At 38.3% G+C, this 24,445-nt stretch overlaps 1 protein-coding gene across 13 annotated transcripts in view; it reads right to left on the bottom strand.

Moving 5' to 3' along the window:
• The window catches only part of LAMA2 (laminin subunit alpha 2), a 4,753,606-nt gene that overhangs the window by 2,992,647 nt on the left and 1,736,514 nt on the right, over window positions 1-24,445 (bottom strand). For all 13 annotated transcript variants that reach the window (XM_044064325.1, XM_044064371.1, XM_044064344.1 and 10 more), the window contains exon 9: window positions 20,894-20,993. In XM_044064325.1, the coding sequence (XP_043920260.1) occupies window positions 20,894-20,993 (100 nt within the window). The remainder of the gene's footprint in view (window positions 1-20,893; window positions 20,994-24,445) is intronic.

Below are 24,445 nucleotides of genomic sequence, written 5' to 3'. Positions count from 1 at the left end.
ATTGAACTTGAGGCCATGACTCTGACACCAGGCATCTGTCTCAGTGAGGCCATTCTGTAGGATGTCCACATCATTTGGGGACTCGACTATGGCTCCTAGTTTGCAGTCATCTGCAAACTTCATTAGCCAGAGGCCTTCTGCATTAGCCTGTACTTCAGAGAAGTAGATACCAAACAGGAGAGGTTCCAGTATTGAACACTGTGGTACTCCACTTGTCACTGGTTTGAAGTCAGATTTGGAGTCTGCAACTTTTACAATGTGGGTTCTGTCAGTGAGCCAGTTGGCAACCCATCTTGTGACGTAGGGATTTATACCTAGTTTAGTGAGTTTAGCGATAATTCCAGAATGGGGAATGGTGTTGAAAACCTTGGTGAGGTCAAGATAGGCTGTGTGAACCACCTTATCCTCATATATGGCTTTGGTGGCTATCTCAAAGAAATCAATCAGGTTCAGAAGGCATGATCTGCCTTTCACAAACCCGAACTGGGAGGGGTCCAGAGTTTGGAGGTTACCAATGTCTTTGTTTATGAGTTTCATGATGATACGTTTCATGGCCTTGCAGACCAGCCTCATCAGGCTAATAGAATAATAGTTCCCGGCATCAGTGGTGGCTCCTCCTTTGTGAAGTGGGATAACTGTTGCTGTGCACCATTTAGTGGCACAAAGCCTGACGTGAGACTATGATTGAACATGGTGCTTATGTGGGGAGCCAGTTCGCTCTGAAGTTCATGTAAAACACAGCCTGGGATGTTGTCCTGTCCCATGGATGCGGATATCTAGGGTGATTATCTTATGGTTGGAAATGACAAATGAGGAGTTGATTTCAGGTGTGGAACACCAGTCACTCATGTTGGTAATGACTAGGTCTAGGATATTGTTGCCCATAGCTCTCAACCTTCCATCTCCAATATGAGGAACACTCGGCTTCATAATGTGGGACAAATGGGCAAAATGTCGAACACATACTAATGGCTTATTAACAACTTCAGCTAGGAAGGTCATAGGATGGTTAAAATATGCTGGTTTTACTCATAAGGAAGATCCTTTAATGAATTAATATGATTAACTTCTACTTACTATGGATTAAACTTAAAAAAATTCCTAACACTGAATGTGTGACAGACTCTTTCAATGTGGAACTTTGAGGAACATCGAGGAACATAAACTTTTTAAGACCCCAAATGAGGTACGTTCCACGTAATGAGGTACATTTGAGAGGTATGTTATTGCCCCTGGTGGGGGTGTGGATAAGTTGATCCAGGGCACTGGAATTTATGAATTCCAGTAAGCGTTGAGTGAAGGAAATGGTACATGAGTAGTTTTCCCAGTTAATGGTTCATCGTAGATGAACCCTAATATTTTCCAGTATATTAAGAAAAGAAGACTGGGAATCCTGGAGCATGATGGGGGATCTGTAGCAATATATATATATATATATATATATATATATATATATATATATATATATATATATACATATATACATATATACATATATACACACACACACACACACACACACACACACACACACACACACACATACATACATACATATATGCATGTGTGTATGTATATGTGTGTATATATATATATATATATATATATATATATGGATGTGTATATATATATATATATATATATATATATATATATATATATATATATATGTATATATATATATATATATATATATATATATATATATATGTGTGTGTGTGTGTGTGTGTATATATATATATATATATATATATATATATATATATATAGATATGTGTGTATATATATATATATATATATATCTGGTTCTACCTTAGTTCACCGACAGCAGAGAACACTGACAGAAAATTTTGAAGCCTCAGAAGCCGAAATCTGAAAGCATGAAAGTAGTTAAAGTCGACGGCTCATAAGAACGTCAATGTGCAGGTAAGGCTGAATGAAATTGTGCGGTAGTGATTGTGTTTGGGTTAGGGGCGGGATAAGTGAGTTAGGGTTAGGGAGCGGGTCAGGTAAGTGTGCGGTAGTGATTGTGTTTGGGTTAGGGGCGGGATAAGTGAGTTAGGGTTAGGAGCGGTCAGGTAAGTGTGCGGTAATGATTGTGTTTGGGTTAGGGGCGGATAAGTGAGTTAGGGTTAGGAGCGGTCAGGTAAGTGTCTGTAGTGACGGACCTTAGGGTTAGGGTTTGGTTAGGGTTGTAGGTAGTTGTGTATGTGTGGGTTTGTAGGATTTTGGTGTGCTTGTGTTGTGTATGTGGTTTTGGACAGGGAATGTGTTTTGTTTGTTGATTGTTGTGATTGTGGTGTGTGCAGTGTATGAGGTTTCGTGTTTGTGTACCGTCAGTTATTTCGTTGTCGGGCATGTGGGGTTTCGTGTTTTTGTACTGTCGGTTATGTGGTTTCGGTGATTGCGTTGTCTGTGTTTTGGGGTTTCGTTTATGTCAGGTAGAACCATATATCTATATATATATATATATATATATACATATATATATATATGTGTGTGTGTGTGTGTGTGTGTGTGTGTGTGTGTGTGTGTGTGTGTATATATATATATATATATATAGATATATATATATATATATATATATATATATATATATATATATATATATATATATATATACGTGCACTTTATTTACTTATTTATTTACATTTGTTTACCGGGTAATGTCCTACTGGGCCAGAAGGCCATTTTCAGTGAAGACCCAGGGAGATAAGCTCCAAAGCAAATAGTTAACAAACGTGTTAAGCATATACAAAAAATTGGCAACAAAGCATTACAGAGGCTTAGTATGAAAACCAGTAATGCTGGTTAGAATTATTCAATTACGTAAACAAAATGAAAATTAAAGCACTGATACATAACAAGAAAAAGCAACAAGTAGACCGAATGCGACAAGTAGAGTGAATTTTTTTTTTGAGATTCTAAGGCTGGTGAGTATAAATTGTATAACAGTAGGTGAAGAGATTGAGTTAACAGTGGGTAAATAGGTTATCCTGGGATAGCATAGGAGCAAAGCCAGTGTTCAGTAAGGTGTTCTTTTAGGAGTAGTTTAAATTTGTGTCTGTCTGGGTTTAGTAGTATGCACTGTGGGAGAGAGTTCCAAGTTTTTGCTATTTTATTGGAGTAGAGGGAGTCTCCATAGTAGTTGTGAGATTTGGTTATTTTTAGGATTAGTTTGTCAGATGATCTGATGGTTCTTGAGTTGGAGTTTAGCTGGTCTAGGTCAGAGAGAGCAGGTCAGTTGTTGGGCTTGTATCTGATACTATGGGCAGTAGTAAGATGGTTGAGTGATAACAGGCTAGGTAGTTCAATCCAGTCGAGTTGTTTTAGGGTGGGACAGTGATGTGCATTATGGGGTAGGATAGCAGCAAACCTAGCTATTTTGTTATAGCAGGCTTCTAAATTGTTTAAGTCTGTTTTGCACAGATTGGTGTGGATTTGGGAACAGTAGAGTAGGGCCGATAGAAGGTGGGATCTGGCTGTGGCTAGTCTAACATTGGTGGTGAAGAATGGTCTAGCCCTGTAGAGTGAATTGAGTTTGGAGTGAACCTTTTTGATTGTTTGGGATATATGTCTGTCGAATTTTAGACAATCATAATTGTTACCCCTAGAAGTTTTGTGTGGCTGACTGGTTAGATTTTTGTGCCATTAGAGGAGTAGATAGCAATTGAAAGTAGGTTATTTTTAGGCATTAATTAAAGGGTTTGTATTATTTTTAATTATATCAGGTATATATTATTATTAGATGGAAAAATCAATTTTAAAATCAGTTGTCTCAAGAAATTTCTAATACCAGTTAAAAATTCATGCATTAGTCCCTCACTGGCTGATATGAAAAGTAAGCCCCTCATTAAGCAAGTTCAGCTCAAGAAAGATAACAGGGTGGCTTAAAACAATATAGTGTTCACTTTTTTGAGCCGCTTTAGATTTTTGATAATTTGTTTGTTTAATTGGTCTCGGAGTTTACCTTCTTGAGCTTCCATTTCCTGTAAATTCTCTTATAACCCAGCCACAACACTGGATCATATCTGAAGGATATCTTGTTTTGGACATGACTCCATTGTTTTTATGAAGACTGTTGCCTACTAGGGAACCAAAAAAATCTTTCTTTAGAATTCTCTCCACCACATGCTTCCCACATCAGAGCAGAATGGACAGAAGCTACATGATACACTTACATAAGATCATGTCAGGGATTAGTGAATGGCTGTTCTGAAAAGGAAGGACATAGGAGGAAGGAGGGGGCATATGCAGTATATTGTAGGGATTGAAAGGAGGTGGCACAATCAGTGGATTCAAATGAATAATACTCCCTGGACATTAATGTCTGAAAGCACTTTTTGACAGATTGGGCTGTAGACCTGTGTAACAGACCACTAGAATGGATGGTGGAGATGGAATCCACAAAGGTCTTGAAGACAGCAGAGAACAGTGGAAAAGGAGTAAGGGCAGAGGAAGGGATGGAAGACACTTAAAATGTTAAGGGACTTAAAAGGGCAGACTAGACAAGATTACTGTGTATTTAATATATTGGTTGTTGTCCAAACGATTGTTGTTTGCTGGGAAGCAAACAGCTTGCCCCTCAAGATTCTGTCCATGACTTTCCCTGCCTCTGTGGTTAGGATAACAAGCATGTAGTGCTCTACAACTTATTGCGTTCCTCTTTGTACAGCGTTGCCACACTTGCTACCTTCCTGCACTCAAAAACTTCTAAACAGACTAATAATCTGCTAATGATTTTCATTAGGAGCTTTGCCAGCATAATGGAGGGATTACTGAAGACTTTGAGGAAAAACCCATCTATCCACTTTGCCTTATCCTTCCTTAGTATGGCCAGTTGTCTCTCCACATGTTCACTTTATATCAAGGTGCTTGTTAATTACCTTTTGCACTTTGTCCTACCTGCTTTCCAGCAACGTGCCTCCCTTTATTTTGTTAAGACTGAGGCAAACTATTCATTCTGCACTTCTGCATCTTCCTTTTCACTTGTGATTCCCCCCATCCTCTTGCAACCTGGCTAGGTCTGTCCTTTCTTGACATCTTTCAGCTTTATTTATTTAAAAATATGTCTTGTCTCCGCTACTTGACCCCATGATAACTCCATTATGAATTTTATCCTTCCTGTTCTAATTTTATCTTTACTTTTCTAATTTCCTTTCATAAACATGCAGATACCTGAAACCATAGGACTTTGAACTGATATGATGGATCTGTTGGGAAACAGAAAACAAAAGAGGCTATGGAATGGTGAAAAGCATTGCAATGCATCATGCATTAAAAAATGGAAGAGTTAGAAGATGAAAAAAAAATCAAGGCTCAGAAAGCAGGTGAAAGAAACAAAAAATGCAAAACACAACAGCATATAGAAACAGCAAAAGTTTGTGCTGGGTGTGAGAAAGATGTATGTGGAGGTCATGAAGATGGCAGTAAATATTGTCAGTAATATTAATACTGATCAAGAAAAAGAGGGAAAACAGAATTAATGGTGCTAAATGACAGCAAAGAGTTTTTCAAGTATAAAATGCAGAAGGAAGGGACCTGCGATCAGAATGTTGTAATTTGAGGGAAGGGAGCAGGAAAAGGTGCTGAATGATATTCACATTTCTGTCTTTATGAAGATTTCAGTGGCAGAGGACTGGCACTGAAAAGAGTATCAGATATCAAACAGAAAAGTGAGTAAAGAAGGTATGCAGTGGGGAGGGTGCTAACAAACTACACCATTGATACTGGATAAGGATCTGGGCCCAGATAAAATACTATCCCAGATCATTAAGAAGCTGATAAAAATCTTAGATGTACAATTTATGAAAATGTATTCCATCTCAGAGAGTTCTGTGATATTGCTGGTCTTCCACAGTAGGGTAACATAGGTGGCTCATTATAGGGGTAGGAGTTTCAAGCATGGAACAATAAAAAGGTGGGAGTTTCTTTAAATGAGTCAAGTAAAAAGAGGTGGGAGTTTCATGAAAGGAGTAAGGTAACAATAGTTAGTTCATCACATATTGCTTTTTATAAAGCACTGATAGCAAGGATAGTTTTCTTGCTGAATGACCATCAGTTGGCAGAGAAAATCATTGTTTTACACTTAAGAGATCTTGTCATTTAAACCTATTACATTCTAAGACTGGCTGACAAGCAGAAATGAATATGGATAACACTCAGAGGAGGTGTATCAGGACAACAGATACACCCCATACCTACATTTTAGTCCACTGCCACAAAGGATACTAACTAGGAAAATAACAGGCAGTACAGTATACTTAAACATAGTTAGGTTGGCAAGAAATTGGTTGGGACAAGATATGGGGGTTCAAGTTTGGGTGGGGAACCTGCTTTTTAGATAAACATTTTGCTGCTGTTCTCTGGCTTTGAATTGGTACCTTAGTGCTGTTTCATATTTTTGTGACTAATATGAAAGAGGAGGAATGATGTAAAAATGTAAATTTGCCTATGTCTCAAGTGATAATTCAATACAGGTGTTTAAAAAAAACAAGATAATGGAGAAGGACATTGCAAAAAAAATGGAGAAGTGCTATGGATGAGTATTGCCTCCAGTCTTAATTATCAAAGGCACTATGTGAAAACAGTAGTTAAGGCAAACATGATCATAGGTACTGCTGTTTGAAATGTGTACTAACATGACCTGGAGGTCCTTTTCCTCACTGCATTAAAGTGCTTTGTAGGGTTCTAGAGGCCATTCTGGAGCATAGGACTTTAGGATTAATAAGGGCATGCAGAAAAAGATGTATACAGATAGCCATTCTTATAACAGTGCAGAAGCATAAAGAAAGGCTAGTTTTACTAGACATATGCAGTTATAGTAAAGGTAAAGTAAGAAGATTGAGTAACTGCATTCTGTATGGTTTAAAGCCAAGGTGCTGATGTGTAACTGCATTGGAAGGAAAGAGTGCAGAGATGAAAGTATGTGTTATAATCTGAAAGATGAGTGGGGCAAGACAGATTCAGGAACATCATGGTTAGAAATGACTGGGTAGCACTCCGATACAGTTTAGGCAAATCAGCTGAGGGATTCCGTGTGTGTGTGTGTATGTGTGTGTGTGTGTGTGTGTGTGTGTGTGTGTGTGTGTGTGTGTGTGTGTGTGTGTGTGCGTGTGTGTGTGGAAAGAACTGAAAGGGCAGATATACAGGAAAGAACAGTTGTGTAAGCAAACTTACCACAACAGTAGTTGTTCAAATGATCACTGCTGCAGCAGCCTTAGCTACATGGGCTATATCCAACAAGGATTTTACAGCTAGCAAGCTTCCAAAGCTTCAGGGCACTATCCATTTATCCAAACCATTTGTCAGCTTGATCTGAGCTGACTAAAGAGAGAGGATTGGGCATGACTCCTTCAGAGCGTTCTAGCCAACAGAGTGAGGGAGGCAGAGCCCTGAAAGGCCAAAGGTAGGAGCAACAAAACATAATAATTTATACCTTGGCATAAACAACACACCAAAAAACATAGTGGGGGAAGGGTTTGGAAGTAGAGAGCAGCTATGACAGCAGTGATCATTCAAACATTTACTGTTATGATAAGATTACTCATACAACTGTCCTGTGTTCATCATACTGATCACTACTACAGTAGCCTTAACTATATGGGTAGATTGGCCTGACTTACCAGATTTGGGAGGTGAAAGGAGAAGAGTCTGACAGCCCCTGAAGAATGGTCCGAACAAAGTCTACTCTGGAGCTAGAAAAAGAATTATATTAGCTTACAGGGCTTTGTAAAAGTATGCACAGAGGACCAACTTGTTATGTCTAAAATAGTTCTAGAATCCAAGCCTTTCCAAAAAAAAAAAAAAAGCAAAGATAAAGCCAATACCTGGTAGAGGGGGCCTTTACCCACCTGGAATAGATTTGTTGTGGTGAATATAGTAAAAGGTAAAAGCCTTAGGCAGCCATTTTGAACTTGTCTGCTTTGACACCAGTTGTCTCTTCTTACCTTCACAAGAAATGAACAATTGATTCAAAGATCTGAAAGATTTAGTTCTGTCAAGATAGTACCCGAGATGTCTGTGGACATCCAAGATATGGAATATCCATTCTCTCTCATTTTCAGGTCCAGGAAAGAAAATGGGAAGATAGATAGTTTGGCTTAAAGTAAACTTGGATACCCTTGGATACCACTTTAGACATAAAAAAGGATTAGTTCTCAAACCAACCCTTACTCTGTGGAAAATGAGATAGGGTTGATTTACCTTGAAAGCTTGTAACTCAGATACCTTTCCTAAAGTGGTCAGAGCAATAAGTAAAACAGTTTTCCATGTTAAGAAACTTAAGTAGCCAGTTTAGCTGGTGGAAATGGAAAAAATCTTATCTTCTCTAACACAAACCTTTTATTCCAAAGAGGGAACACTGGTTGTCTTGGAGGCCTCTTATCACAACCCTTACTAAACACATCTTGACATGAGAATTCATTGAAAGAGAAGGACCCATGGGCAGACATGCTGAAATGACCGATAAACTTTGATGGAAGAGTCAGAAAGGCCATAGGATAATAACTCAAACAAAATATTGTAAAATAAGAGAACAACTAGCCTTGAATGGCTGCTGGTTATGTTGTTGGCACCAAGTAGAAAACCTTTTCCATTTGCTAATATATGATTTTCTAGTAGTAGACGTTCGTGTCTCCATCAGTACATTCTGCACATCCTCAGAAAACAGGTGTTTAAAAGAAATAAAGTCCTTGTCATTCAGTCAGTCAGTTGAAATCAGTTGGTGTCATGGTGTTTCAGACACTCCTGATCTTGTGTGAGTAGATACATTCTGTTAGGAAACGTGTGGTAATTGCCCCTGGCCATTTCCAAAAGAAGGGAGAAGCACTGTTTCCTAGGCTAGAAGGGAATTACTACAAAGAACTTGGGGGATTCCTTCTGAATCTTTAAATGTAATCTGGATATCAGTGGAAAGGGTGGAAAATCATGCAGAAACATGCTTATCCAAGGAAAAGAAAAGGCATTTATTTTCCAGGCTGTCTTGCATGGAGTCCTGGAGCAAAAACTTGCCAGCTGAATGTTCAGAAAGGAGGCAAATAGGTCTTCTTGAGTAGTTCCCCACAGATGTATCAAATCTTAGTAAACAACTCTGATCTAGTTTTCATTATGAGGGTCTGCCCTTGTCCTGCTCAGCATGTCTTCCACAAAATTGTCATTTGATAGAATGTAGGATTCCTGTACAGTGAGATTGTGCCGAGAATCTATATCACAAACTTACATGGATAGCCTGCAAAGGAGGTACAGCCTAGTTCCCCCTTGCTTGTTAATGTATTACATGACAATGGTATTGTCTGTAATAACTTGAAAAGGTTACAGGGACCAAAGGAGATTCAGAGAGATGAGTGCCTTGACCATGGCAGTAATCTCTTCTATATTTATGTGCTTGTATCTGTCCTTGGTGTCACATACATCTAGCACTTTTAAGCCTCCTGAAACTGCTTCCCAAGCAAAGTACATGGTATCTACGGTGACCGACTGCTTTGGAACAGGAAGGGTAAAGGGGAGACTTGGGTTTAAGAGTATTTGTTGTCTCTACCAAGAGATTTCCCTTTTGACAAACCCCGGTACTAGAATTTGAATGAACAACAGATGTTGCTGTTGAGACCAAAGAGACTTCAGATACCATTGCATTTTTTTCATGTGGAGTCTTGCTAGGGGTATCATGAGAATCCTTGATGCCATAAGACCCAAAATCCTGATGTATTACCTCACAGTGACCAAAGTCTGAGTGAAATACCCTAGAAATAGATCTAGTTGCAATAGAAGAAAAGCTCTTTGAACCAACGTGTCTAGCTGATACCCAGGGAACACAATCTTGTGTGAATGAGTCAAAAAGACTTTTGACTGTTCTCTTGGACTCCTAGCTTGTGAGAGTTTCCTGACACTTTGAAAAAGACTCTGTAAAGATAAGCAAGTCATCTAAATATGGAAAAATGTGGGCACTTTGTTGTGGATATTCTGTAGCCTGCAATGAACTATAACTGGAGCAAGACACTTTGTGAACACTCTTGGTGCAGTGGATAGTCCATAGCATAAGACAAAGAGCTGATAATGTGATCCAGACACAAATAAAACTTAAGAAACGTATGAAGTCTGGATGAACAGGGATGTCGTGATAAGCATTTTTTTAAAATGTAGTGTTACCAGGAAACCTGAATGAGGAAGAAGAGGTAACCAGTTGTGCAGTGACAGAATTTTGCAGTTGGGCACTATCACAAACAGGTTTAGGAAAGAAAAATCCAGAAATTGACTCTATTTTCTTTCTTTGGTACTAAAACATCCTTGAATGAAAAGCTTTTTCCTGGGAACAAGAAACTGGTCCTAGGACTTTGTTGGACAGCATGTGATGGAGGACATGTAGAAATAAAAAGAGTCTGGTCTGGTGAATGAGGGATTATACCCTAGGAAAGGAGGAATTTACTCCCACTGCCATCTGTAACATTAGTGAGTGATCTTTAGAACTCATTTGTCTGAAACTATCTGTTGCCAAAGACAAAAGTGGAGATTAAGACTTTCTGAAGGGAAAAGAGGCTGCTAGGGTGAGAGTCAGGTCAAGGTCCCTTAAATAGTCATTTTGATTTCTTGGACTGTTCTTGGTTTTGGGGGATTCTAGAATTATTTTGTGAAATCTCCTTATTATTTCTTCTTAAACATCTGTTTACCTGCATTTTGTTGGGACAGTTTTTTTTTTTTTTTTGCCAAAAGTGGATGAGAGGTTACAAATTTGAAAAAGGTGTACTGAAAAATCTTAGTGATTTCTTCTATCAGTTTATCCATTTAATCACACTTTTTGATCATGACTGCAGCAAAGGGGCCAACAACTAAACATCTATCCAATGGAGAATTAAGAATCTTATTTTTAACCTCATTTGACAAGTTTTGAGAATGCAGCCAGGATAGTCTTCTCAAAACTGTACCACTGGCCATAGCCCAGGAAGAAGTATCCAGTGAGTTATGCAAACATTATAAATGGGTTTATATCACATAACTGAACTTCCAAAACATCGAACACCATAAGCTCGAACTTGGAAGATCGAAATGTGATAACACTGATAACTCAGAACAGTGAATTTTTTCCCAGGAAAAAAAATAGCTGTTACGAGAAACACACACACAACACAAGCAAACCAAAAACTATTTCTAATGTGGGGGGCTTCCCCCCCACCCCCCTACTGAAATATACCAACTCTGAGATCATACCACAGTCAAGGAAATAGAGAAGCTGTGGAAACGGCCCACCAAATTCTTGCCCTGGGAAAGAATTCAATGTTCCACGGCTTCGATATTGTCAGTGTTCGAGGTTTTGGTTTCAATGTAATAACGTTCGAAATTGTGAGGCTTCGACATTATGATATAAACCCTTGTAAACAATATGCCGTGTCTTGTACAATAGAAGAAGCTAAATTATTTAAAGCATATTTTTCCTCACATGATGAAATTGCAGGCAAAATATTCCTCATAGTTTGACAATTAGTCAGAGTAAACTTTAAAATATGAGACAAATCATTAAAAATTCTTAAAATCATAATTGCAGAAGCATGTACTTTTTTCCCTGTACTTATAAATAATCTTCCCATCCTCATCAGAAAGAGTTGGACTGGAATTAATTAAATCTTTAGCAGCAGTATGATTAAGTAAAGTTATAGCTGCTGGGTCAGGTTTGGGATGAGTGCATAAAAACTTAAAAGACACAAGAACTTTTTTAGGGACAGCTAGGTGAATATCAGGAAAATTGCAGGCAGTAACATACACAGATTCCTCTAAAGCTGACAGAACTGGAGGAATAGGTGAAGGTTCTGGAAATTTCTTCTGTAACAGCTCATAATATTTTCTTGGAACCTTGGTGTTCTCCCATTGAGAACACTGGCACATTCTGGAAATAGTCTCGGAGAAAGAGGAACCCACCACAGGCAGAATCAAAAATTATCTTTCCTATGAGTCTGAATCAGAAATCTGTGTATTTGTGCCTTTGTTTTCCTGTTCAGGTTCTGAATCCTGAATCTCCTCAGGAAAAGAGGTATCCATCTTTCTTTTACCAGAAACGAGTTTATAGGAAAGACCAATAGCATGAATTAACCCCAGAGCCAGACACAGTAAATTACTCCTATCTAAAGAAATTTTAGGAGAAGAAGATACATATATAGTTTTCTGTTTTTTTTTTTTTTCTTGACAGGAAAAATGGGGCCACCGGTGTTATTAGTAGCAGTAACAGTTTCTCCAAGGATGGGCACAACATGGTGACAAAATGGGGAAGCCTTCCCTGCTCCCTCTCCCCAGGATGGACAGGAGTGGCTCTACTTTGCCTACTGAGAGGACCACAACAGCTGCAGAAGATGTGTCTAACCCCCCCACACACACACACTCCATAGTGGCTGTAGATGCTACACCACAGAGATCTGGAATAAAAGATAAGTGATCACAGTAAATTCATCCATCTGCTGTTGGGCAAATTGATAGCCTGCTGTGGGGGCAAACGCTGCTTGCTTAACTTTTTCTTTTTATGGGTGAAAGATGGAATGACCATGAGACAGACAATTTGCTCTATAGTCAAGCCAAAAAATAGTGCTTTTTTTCCAAGGAAAACATGCAGCACAAGCCAGTAAAAAAATGTCTTTAAAAGTCTTTTTTTTTTCACAGAAAAAAACATCTACACCCACACCCACACAATAAAATGCACTTTTAAACACTCTACCATCCCCAAAAAGTAAAATAAACAGATTTTTTTTCACAGAAAAGAAAATGTAAATACTCTAAACAGCATTTAAGCTTATAGGAAAATGAGCACTCTCATTTAGAAGTACAATACAGTCTCATGATAGTCTCTTAAAACTCAAACTCCTAGCTTCAAAATAACTTTCCTTAACAAGAAAGTGTTATCAAACAAACATTTTTTAAATGGAAATATGTTTCCCCAAAGGGAACTTATCTGACCAGCAAAGGAACAGTACAAGCCGAGGTCAAACTACAACTTTGAAAACTGAAATAAACGAGCTGGACAAACAGATTAAGCATAGTGTTAGACAAGATCAAGAAAAATTTGAAGAAAATTTATATGAAGATATTGAGCATAATAGGAAACCTTTTTATAGATACATAAGATGTGGAAGGAGTAAAGATACACAAATTGATAAACTGTGTGCAGATTCTAAAATTTATTCTCAGACAAAATAGATTATAGATATATTTACAAAAATCTTATGCAAAACAGTTAGTCTCCACAAAAGAAGTGGTAAGTTGTCCTAGTGACATCCAGTTAACCTCAGATACTGGAATCAAATTAGATTATATTGAAAAACAGCTGTGCAAATTGTATGCAAACAAAGCACAGGGAGGAGACGGAATAAGTAACAATGACCTGAGAACACTTAATCAAGAACTTACACTGCCATTACATCTATTATTCACTAGGTCATATAAATATGGGGAGATTCTTCAAGATTGGAGACATGCATTTATTAAACCTGTTTTTAAGGGAAAGTGGAGTAGGACAAACCCAGAATCATATAGACCCTTAAGTCTACTTTCATGTTGTGGAAAAATAATGGAGAAGGTAATACTGGATAATTTATTGTCAGAACTGGATAGGGTGGGACTTGAAACCATATAGCAGCATGCATATGTTATGTTGAAAATAGATCTACTACCACCTGTAACATGATGTTCTATAACAATACAACAGCTATGAATGAAAAACTGTGCTGTGATATGATTTATATAGATTTAACTTCAGAATTTGAGAGTGTCATGCATAAAACACTGATCAATAAATTCGTACAACTAGATATTGATGTACTGTTGATAAGATGGATAGCTGCATGGCTTACAAATAGGACATGGCAAGTATCACACACCAAATGGACAGGTGGAATCCATGCTTACAGTCAAGGTGTCCCACAGGGCTCTGTACTAGGCCCTTGCTTGTTTAGATTGTATCTTTCAGACCTTACTTTTTCATCTGAGGTGTTCTACAGTCTATATGCTGATGACCTGAAATTGCGTAAACTGATTACAGGTGTTACAGATAAGGCATGTCTGCAAAATAATTTGACTAAATTGACCATTTGGGCACAGGAGAATAATATGTTGATAAATACATAAAAAACTAAGCATATGAGATTTGGGAGACATAAACTGAAATGTGAATATTTAATGCAGCACACAGTGATTGAAACTGTAGATTCATTTAAGGACCTGGGTATATGGGTAGATTCAGCTATGAGTTTTTCTAATCATATCAACCAATTGTCTAATGGTAGTTATAGAGCTATAGGTTGTATAAAAAGATTTATAAAGTCTAGGAAATCAAACATATTGAAGTCATTGTTTGTTAGTTACATTAGACCCAAACTTGAGTATGGAATAACAGCATGGAAACCCTATAGGAAAACAAGCATGAATAAACTGAAAAGAGTACAGTAGAAATATACTAAGGGCATCCACAGATGTGAAAATCTAAGTTATTATGAAAGACTAAAATATATGAACTTGTACAGTGTCTCTTACAGATATTTAAGAGGAGATCTTATTCAGGTCTATAGGGCATTTGGGGACAACTTCCTCTGGGAATGTTTGGGGTTATCAAAAAGTACTAGCAAATCATCAAATAACCTATGTAGAAGATTCTGTTGGAATGAGAAGTGTACTAATTGGTTCTCCGACAGAGTAGCTGATGCTTGGAACAGACTACCTAATTACATTAAAGCAAGTACTATTTTAGATATTTTTAAGAACAGCCTGGACATTTATTATGGGAACAAGTGTATTGGCACATTGGCACACTAGAAGGGCTTTATTGCCCGTACTTGAAACATTTCTGTGTATCTATGTATGTATGTATGTATGTATGTATTGATCCTCAAAAGCCTTAGAGGAGGTACTCTTCATTAGCAGGAAAGCTCTGAAGGAGGTGGCACCCAAGTTTGTCTTTTTCAGTCAGCTTAGCTTGAGTTGACTGATGGTTTAGGCATGCAGAAGGTGCCCTGAAGCTTTGGAAGCTGGACTGCTGTTATATCCTGGACAGGATATAACCCCATATGGCTACGGCTACTGCAGTAGTGATTAATATGATTTACCTCTAGTTCCAACACTTTAATTAGCCTTTGAGTTTTCTTTTATCAACTTGTTTGCATTAAGTGTAAACTGATGTCAGTGCAAATTTCATTCACTTTGGTAATGACTTTCATCCTTAGTCATTGAACTGTTCAAATATTATTTTTCATTCAAGATGAAACTGCTCTTCAGTGACAATGGATGTTTTGGCTATCTTATCTTACATCCTTTCTGGGTGGATCGTCCATTTACTGCAGAAGACAGGTGGGTAATTCTTCTTTGAAGCAGTACACTTCAGATCTCTAGTGACAGAGCTTTGACTACCCTACAACTAAATTCTGAAAAAGCTCACATTAGCTCCCTCTCCACTGAGCCTGTGAGCTAACATATCTATATCTTTGAAAATACTCCGATGATTCCTAGATCAGAAAAAAAGGATTTCAGAGTTTTTTGGCCTTATATTTCTGGTACTGCTGTATGGTGTCCTGTATGAACCGTATCTCTCTCAGAATGAACTTCAAACTCCCATCTAAGATTGTCTTCTTTCACTTTGAACCAATATGCCAATGCCATATTATTCTCCCCATATCAAGGGAGTCACAGAAGAAGTGGTAAAGGGAATAGTTCAAAAGGAGGTTATGATTTAGGAAGAAAAGTAAACCTTGGCTTCTATCTGGATGTTCTGAAGTGTTCATATTAAATACCTTCAAATCTTTAAAATAAGTCACCTTGAGTCAGTATTCATTTTAAAAACTTTATTTGGTTTAATGCTGGTTTATGTCCTGCTTGCTCATGCATTTGATCCCCCAAGCTTCATTGTCATTATCAAATACATTTGCTCAAGAGTAAATCCATGCAAAACTCATACTCCTTACAGATATTATAGTTATTTCATTTCCTTCCCTCCCCTTACTCTTCTCTTTAGCCACTACATGTAATGGTAGAAGACTCAAAACAGAGGTGGAATCCTTCAAAGCCCCTGGGCCTGTGGAAAATACGGCCCAGACCGCAGAATCCTTTATAAACGCATTGTATGAACACCTTCAGGAATGCATGGATCATGCAATCCCAAATAAAACCAAGACCCAATCCTCCAAAGGCAGACGTCCTGTCTGGTGGACCCCAGCCATAAACAAACTATACAATAGAAGGAGGAAGCTACTACATGATAGAGCAAAATCCCAAAAAGGGAAGGCATCTCTGATCAGTATTAGCAAAAAACTACGGGCACTCATAAAATCGTCTAAGGCCAGCTTCGAGAGAGAAATTGCACAGGACACTAAGGATAATCACAAGGCTTTCTTTAGTTATGTTAGGAACCTGGGTGGGAATTCCCAGATATGCTCAGAATTAGTCCAAAATGACAAAAAATACACCGAACCCACAGACATTGCCAACATCCTAGCTGACAGGTTCAGCACAAACTTCTCCCCCCCCTCCCCACTAAAAGGGCAAATATCTATCCCAGCAGAGTGCTGCCCCCCTGACATCTCAGATGCTCAGGTAAGAGCCACCCTCTCCAAAGCAAAAAACACAGCATCAATGGGACCAGACGGTGTCCTGGGCTGCATCCTACATGAACTCCAAGAAGAGCTAAACCCAAACATAAAACTACTGTTCAGTCTCAGCCTTACTACAGGATATGTACCTAAAGAGTGGTGTACAGCAACAGTGGTCCCTCTCCACAAAGGTGCTGCCTCAACGGATCCTGGAAACTATCTCCCCATAAGCCTGACTAGCTTGGTCTGCAAAGCTATGGAAAGGATCATCATGGACCTCATAAATAAAGATAGTGGGGACCTACAGACACTGGATCCTACCCAGTTTGGCTTTTTTAAGGGCAGATCCTGCCTCTTAAACCTGGTCAATTTTTTTGAAACAGTCACCAAGGCCATTGACGAGGGGAAGGTGGTCCACACAGCCTACCTGGACCTCGCAAAAGCCTTCGATACAATACCCCACTAGTGCATTATAGATAAGCTCACCAGCTTAAATATAAACCCCTATGTCACTAGATGGGTTGCAAACTGGCTCAAGGACAGAACCCACATGGTTAGAATTGCTGGAGCCATGTCAGACTCCAAACCAGTTACAAGTGGCGTCCCACAAGGCTCAGTCCTGGGACCTCTCTTGTTCGGTATATATTTCTCGGAGGTACAGGCCAACACGGAAGGACTGTGGCTGACCAAGTTCGCAGATGACTGCAAACTGGGCGCCATAATTGACTCTCCAGCCGACACAAGCATCCTCCAAAAGGGCCTCATAGAAACAGACAACTGGTGCCAGAGCCATGGCCTCAAGCTAAACGCCAAAAAGTGTATAGTCATCACCTTTGGCAAAAACTAAGTGCCCACAAATTACCACATAAGTGGTAATCCATTAAGTACAGAAGAAGTAATTAGGGACCTGGGGACCCAAGTTGATAGCAATCTCTCATTTGACAACCACGTGGCCAAAGTGGTTAGAAAAACATTTTATATAGCCCACCTAATCATGAAGGGATTCACATCTAGATCAGGGGAGGTCATCGTGCCTCTTTACTCATCCCTCATCAGGCCCATAATTGAGTACAATGCCCCTTTTGGGATGTACCTTACCAGACACCTAAAGCAACTGGAAAGACCCCAAAAGTACCTCACCAAGAGGATCAAAGGGCTCAAACAGATGCCATATGCTGCCCGGTTAAAGAAACTCCAGCTCTACTCAGTGGCATACCACCTGCTCAGAGGCGATCTGTGCCTGATGTATAAAGCCATGTCCAACCCAGAATTAATGGACATGCTGCACCTCAGAAAATCCAAATCCCATCAAGCTACGTGCTCGAGAGACTTGAACCTCAACACTGAAATAAATAGGGCATGCTGGAGGGACAGATTCATAACCCAGAGGCTTCCTTCGCTCTAGAATAAAATCCCAGTCCAGGTTAGGCAGTGTCTCAAGAGGAATCTTGATGAGTGGATGGGAGATCATAGGTTTACCCCGGGTATCACTTCTGTGTCACTGTTAGACAGAGGCACAGTATACTAACCTCGAAAAAGGGCATAGCAAAATTCATTTAAAATGGGTGGTGAAAGCCAAACACACTCTGGCTAGGCTTATAAATGCCCTAGGGCAGATAGCCTAGTATGAACCTATGAACCTATGAACCTATGGATTGATGAATTATGATCTTTTCTGCCAGAACTATTTGGGATATGACTTTGGTAGATTCAGCTCCACTCAGACAGTGCTACAAAAAACTGACCATGCACAAAAGTGAACTGAAGCTAGTCTAAAATATTTACTAGAATGCTAATACTATAATATAATAATTATATATAATTATATACTATAACTGTCATATAAACATACTTTCTCTCTTCTTTGTATATCTAATTACAGCTCACCATTGTATTTATTGTTTTATTTATAGGGAGAAAAAGTTACCATTTTCAGTAGAGACCTGGAGAGAAAAGCTCAATTAAAACACTTTGCATAGATACAAGTACAGTGAAATATCACATACAATGGTATCATAAACAACTTTACAAACAAATGGTGAGATCACCAACAGTAATTGCGGACTGATAATTAATGGTAGACTAAAGTAGTCAGAGTTGCTCATTTATACATTTTTTAAGGAGGAGAAAATAAGAATAAAAAAAAAAACAGCAGGAGTTAAGTTGAGCTAGGGAGAGAAGAGGTAGAAAGGAAGGCTACAAACCTATTATGGTGTAAAACAGATAGTAATTGGAAATAAGAGAATAAAATACTACAGGGAGTCAGTTGAGAGAGTGTAGCAAGGGTATAGTAAGTAAGCATAGTCTTTTAGTCAGGGGTAGAGCAGGAAGATAAGACATTTATTTTTCAGATAGTGTCTGAGTTGTTTTCTGAATGTTTTATTTCTATCCAGTTTTTTTTATCTCAAATGGTAAAGGGTTCCATAATTTAGAAACATATGAGTAATGAAATCACCTGCATAGTCATTAGATTTGGTTGTTACAAGAAGAAGCATATCAGTGGAACAAAGGACTCTATCTGGAGAGTATAGCTGCAAGGTGTTATTTAGGCTGGGTCAGTGAGTTGAGCTGTAGATAAGGCTGTGAGTTGTGACAAGCTGTGATTGTGTTAGGTGGTGTTGAAGATCAAGAGATGATTATTTCTTAATTGTGAAACAGTGATACGTTCCGTAAGGTTTGTTGGTGACAAATTTTGCTAACTTGTTATAGCATTATTCTAGTAAGCTAGTCTGGGCTACCTGCAAGTTAGAATGCAAACGGTGTAGAGCAAAGTGGGGAGAAAGTAGGTTGATGCAATATGTTTCCTATTGTGAGTGGCAAAATAGGGTCATATGTTATTTAGTTTCACTGCATAGCTCTATAATATCAGTTCAGCAGAAAATGCTTTGGTTTCCAGGAGGACTTGGGCATGGAGTGCAGTTATTCCATGCTTGAGACCAAAAGATATGACTCTTCCAGTTCCCATCAGTGTATGCTAATCTGGACTGCTACAGTCCTGTGCCTCATTTCAAAAGAGAAATGGGGGTTGAGTCATAAATATAATTCAGTATTGTGAATTGGTGAGTCTTGCCAATGTACAAAGCTGGATTACTGGTGAAGCCCAATAAACTTAGCAAGCTTCTCAGCCCATATGTGAGACTAGGGACTGGCAGTAGTAGCAGGGGGGAAGCCAGACTGCCTGTAGAACGTAGTTCCACAAACAGGAAGAACTGCACTACAGGTTCCAGGAGTCCTCGGCACAGTTTAGGATGGTGTGCAGGTTTAGTCATGTTTGATAAATAGTTGCAGTACCAGGTAACTTTAACTGGACTTTCAGCTCTGCTGAGTCTCGGGGTAAGTTAGGGCTATGTTCAGAATATTTGATGAGGTTTACTAAATTCACACAGAGTATAAAAGAATGTCATTACCTGTTCGTGCCATGGTGGAACTCCCTTTAATTGAATAGCTTGCAAACGTCACCACCAGATGACAATATCCTGTAGGGCAAGATGGACTTCACACTTTAGATCAGTAAGTAGAGCATGACAGAGACATTGCACTCTCACTATCTGATTTCATGGAATCTGCCCCAATGTGTCCATTTTTGTCAGGCAGTCTGCATATGACCATTTTAATACCATACTGCGGTGGTGGTGCTGCGGTAGCATTGTCGCCTCATAGCAAGACGTTGTCCTGTTCAATTCTCAGCTAGAGCGTCTTCTGTGTGGAGGCATACGTGAATGGGGCGTGCCTTCGTTGAAGGTTGTGCATCAGGGCTGGTAACCCGGTACATAAAAATCCACTACCAATCATTAGCGGACCAGAGTTCCGCTGTGGCGACCCCTAACCGGGAAAAGCCGAAAGACACAAACAAACAAACTTTGGTGCCAGTCTAACTTTTCAGTTGGTATGCTGCAAATGGCGGTGTATTTGTCCAATTCTGCCAACATTTTCAGTTTAGTTGATTTCCAAAGAGAAGATTTTTAATATGTATCTTGTATTTAAACTGTTCCCATCTCTTTTTCCACTCAGTGTAAAGCAGAACAATTTTGCTCTGAGGTGAAAGACTTTGCTGAGATTAGAAATAATGCTCATACCATTTATTTTCAAAAGCGTTTAAACGCAGTCATTTAGTTGCTAGAGTCAAATGGCCACATAAATTTGAAACAAATCAGTAAAATGTATTATGTATTATTGTACTTTGCAACATCTCTGTAAACAGCACACATAATTTCAAACAGTAAGTACTACCTAAGGCTATTTATAGTTACTCAGCTAATGGAGTTTGCTGACTAGTGAACAAATAGCATAAGATATCATTTACCCAAACAGAGAATGATGGACACTAGTGCAAAACCTCTTACCTCCTCTTGCATGCTTCTCATCCTTAATGCAGGTATTGTGTTCGCTGCCAATGGCATCACAGTCACAAGGCTGACATGGGTCAGATTCCAAAGGTGATACCTACAAAAAGAGGCTCAGAATGTAATTTAGTACACTTGACTGCTTTTACAACACAATCACTGCCTATTGATGAATTGCAACCAAATCCTGATAAGGGACAGAACTCAATTATGATCTTATCCTCTTTTACTACTCCCCTTAGTGGGAAGGTAGGGACAAACAGAGATTTAGTACAATAAACCCTCTAAGGCAAGACACTACTGAGCCAGAGAAGTTAGAATCTTATCAGTTCTTCACAGGATATAGAATTTCTATTATTATATTCAGACATTGAAGATGAAGAGCCTATTTAAGAAGTGCTTATTTTATAGCTTTATGATAGCAAATGATTAACAATAAAAGGAAAAAAAAATTAAATGGTTATTCGCAATGCAGTTTCTCACTCCAGTGCAGAGGAACACCCCACCCTCCATCTTTTTCCAAGGTTAAGCTGCCATTGGTATTTTAGTCAGTGGCATTGTACGAATCTATCCTTTCAAGTTGCTTCACTCACAAGTTTCATTTTTGATATTAGTTTTACACATGATTACAAAACAAATGTTCAGATAATATCTGCTGTCTAATGTGTGTGTTTGTGCTCAAAAACATATATGAATTTCTAAGGTAATATATGTGTGTGTGTGTGTGTGTGTGTGTGTGTGTGTGTGTGTGTGTGTGTGTGTGTGTGTGTGTGTGTGTATGCATTTATATATATATATATATATATATATATATATATATATATATATATATAACTGCAAGCGCACACACACACACACAGTCACTTACATATACATATTCATATATACACATATGTGTATATATATATATATATATATATATATATATATATATATATATATATATATATATACCTGTAAAGAGCATAGAAAATAATCGAAAGTACTCATTTCACAAAGCAACAGTAGACGACTCTGGATTGAAATCTTGAAAGTATACTAATATTTTTGTTTCATCATTTCTGCCCAAATCCCTAACTATTATGCAACTTTGTAACATCAACTCAGTATGTAATGCAGTGCCCACATAACTGTGATCCTGGATATGTAAAAGCCATACAATCTTACTATGCAGGCATGCTTTCATTTTCATTTGAGATTTACATAGGGGTGGATTCCAAAAGTCTAACAATACTCCCTAGATGTGTTCACAGTAATCAAAGAGTCAATATTACAAACAATATTCATGTGTAATATGGAAAGGAATAGTAATATTGACAAGGCAGATTTTTTCCAATGCACTAAGCAGTGCATATTAGCTTTGCTTACATTATGGTTATATGTAAAGACACACAAATACATTCACTTTTCTACACAATCACATAGGTATGCAACTACTTCCAGGTATGATGCTAGCATTCAGCATACTGTCGTCCACAGCTGCAGATGACAGACTTTTGTGCTGAGAATATGTCATAAAAATGAACAACAGACCTACGGGGAAAAATATGCATCAGTACCCCCCAAAAAGGTCTCCATAAACAAGAATTATAGTGGATATATTGCCAAGTATCTTAAATAGTGTCCAAAGAAAGCCTCACAAATGCATTATCACAACATGCAGGTCGTATCTGCCATGCAAAAGTGTTCCTCAGCAACAACATATGGTAAGAGCACTATACTCATGTGCATATATAATAGAGACCTTAAAAGTGATGCAGCCTACCAAATGTGATATAATAGCTATGTGGGCATACTTTGATATCAGGCAACTATACTTTTCTACCTGTTTAGACTTAATAATCCTATATATGTGTATCTCATAATACTACAGACTTGCATGACTATTGGCCAACGTAATCATAAATGGGCCTCATTAGCATGCAATGTCATAGACTCTCTCTTTTTTTTTTCTTAGTCTCTGTAAAGTGTGTACCTTGCCAAGCACTGATAGCGCTTAGTGTTAATACTCACAAACACTTGCTGGTCCAATAGTATGTGCCAAATCTGCAGACATTGGTGTGGTGAGGTTAAGCCCTGACAATGACTCAGATCTGGGTTTATTTATGCAGTCAGAGCACCTGAAGCACCTGGTGGGGGAAAGGAATTATGAGTCTATGTCTGCTCATCTCTGTCTGATGGAAGGGATAATAACAATATGCTGAAGTGAGGCAGGTTGTCATTGTGACATTGGGTCTTCATTAAAACTGGAAATGTGAATGGTAGCTTAATGTGAGCAGGCAGACCATTAGGGGTATTGTTACTTTAGCAGGGAAGACAGCCATAAAGAGAGGCCCATGCTTCATAATTCATAATTACCATCTGAATGATACCAGCACACACAGGAAGGACATTTTAGCACTGCTTTAAATCCTCCTATGTAAGCATCAGTAATGGCTGTGAGTGTCACTATCCTTTTATACCCAAATGGTGACATCCCAACACAAAGGAATTAATCACTCAAAATGATGCTTAATAAGGAAGGCCTAGGATAGACACATAGTCAAAAAGTTCATCCAACCATGTAACTACCACAGATTGGGAAAAAACAAAAGGTCTTGCAGAGGAATATGCATATGATGCAAGAATTACCACCACAGTAAGAGCTGAAGTGAAGTTGCAGAAACCTGGGCTTTGCAGATATGTTTAGAATATCACAGGTAATAGAACTGCATGTAGTATGGTCATGCCTGTATACACAGTTACCTGTTAATGTGCAGTAGTCTGAGCAGTGTGAGCACATGTGTATATAATTTTCAACAGTGCTCCATGTAAAACAATGTGCAACAACAAGTAAATAGTCAATTCTACATGCTAATAATGTGATGAATTGTGAAACTGTGACAATACACTTGCATACCACTCTTGAACAGTGCTAGTGGCTATGTCGTCCCTTATCATATTCTATTATGATAAGATTTATTATGCTGGTAAAATGTAGTTACATGATCTGGGAAATGAGAAAATAGCATTCCCGATCAGGGTTAACATATTACACAAGTACCCACAAGAACTTGTTCCATACCTGTAAAAAAGTTTATATGATTACATAACAGTAATAACAGTATGCACATCTCTCTGTCTCTCTCTCTCTCTCTATATATATATATATATATATATATATATATATATATATATATATATACATATATATATATATATATATATATATATATATATATATATATACATACATACACACACACTAGAGTGCTTAATGAGATCATACAATCTCCAGGGTATGGAAAAATTGCCTTTCACCGATATTGCACGATCCTGGAGTTAATATATTATAATTACAAGGGGTATGCACCCCCACACTGAGGTGTGGGGGGAGGGGCTTGAACAACCCTCTTCCCAGCAAAAATGAATGTATTAATTAATGCTGAATGCGCCAAGGTTATATCCTGGAACAATGTGCAATGATTTTTTTATTTTTGTCTGCATTTCATCATTTAGACTAAAGTGCATATATAGCTGTGTGTGTGTGTGTGTGTGTGTGTGTGTGTGTGT

The sequence above is a fragment of the Protopterus annectens genome, chromosome 1.part0 (genome assembly GCF_019279795.1).
Source record: "Protopterus annectens isolate FY-2018-M chromosome 1.part0, PAN1.0, whole genome shotgun sequence".
Taxonomy (NCBI): Eukaryota; Metazoa; Chordata; order Ceratodontiformes; family Protopteridae; genus Protopterus; species Protopterus annectens.
Note: the sequence above shows the minus strand (reverse complement) of the source record. Positions and strands in the feature narration are given on the sequence as shown.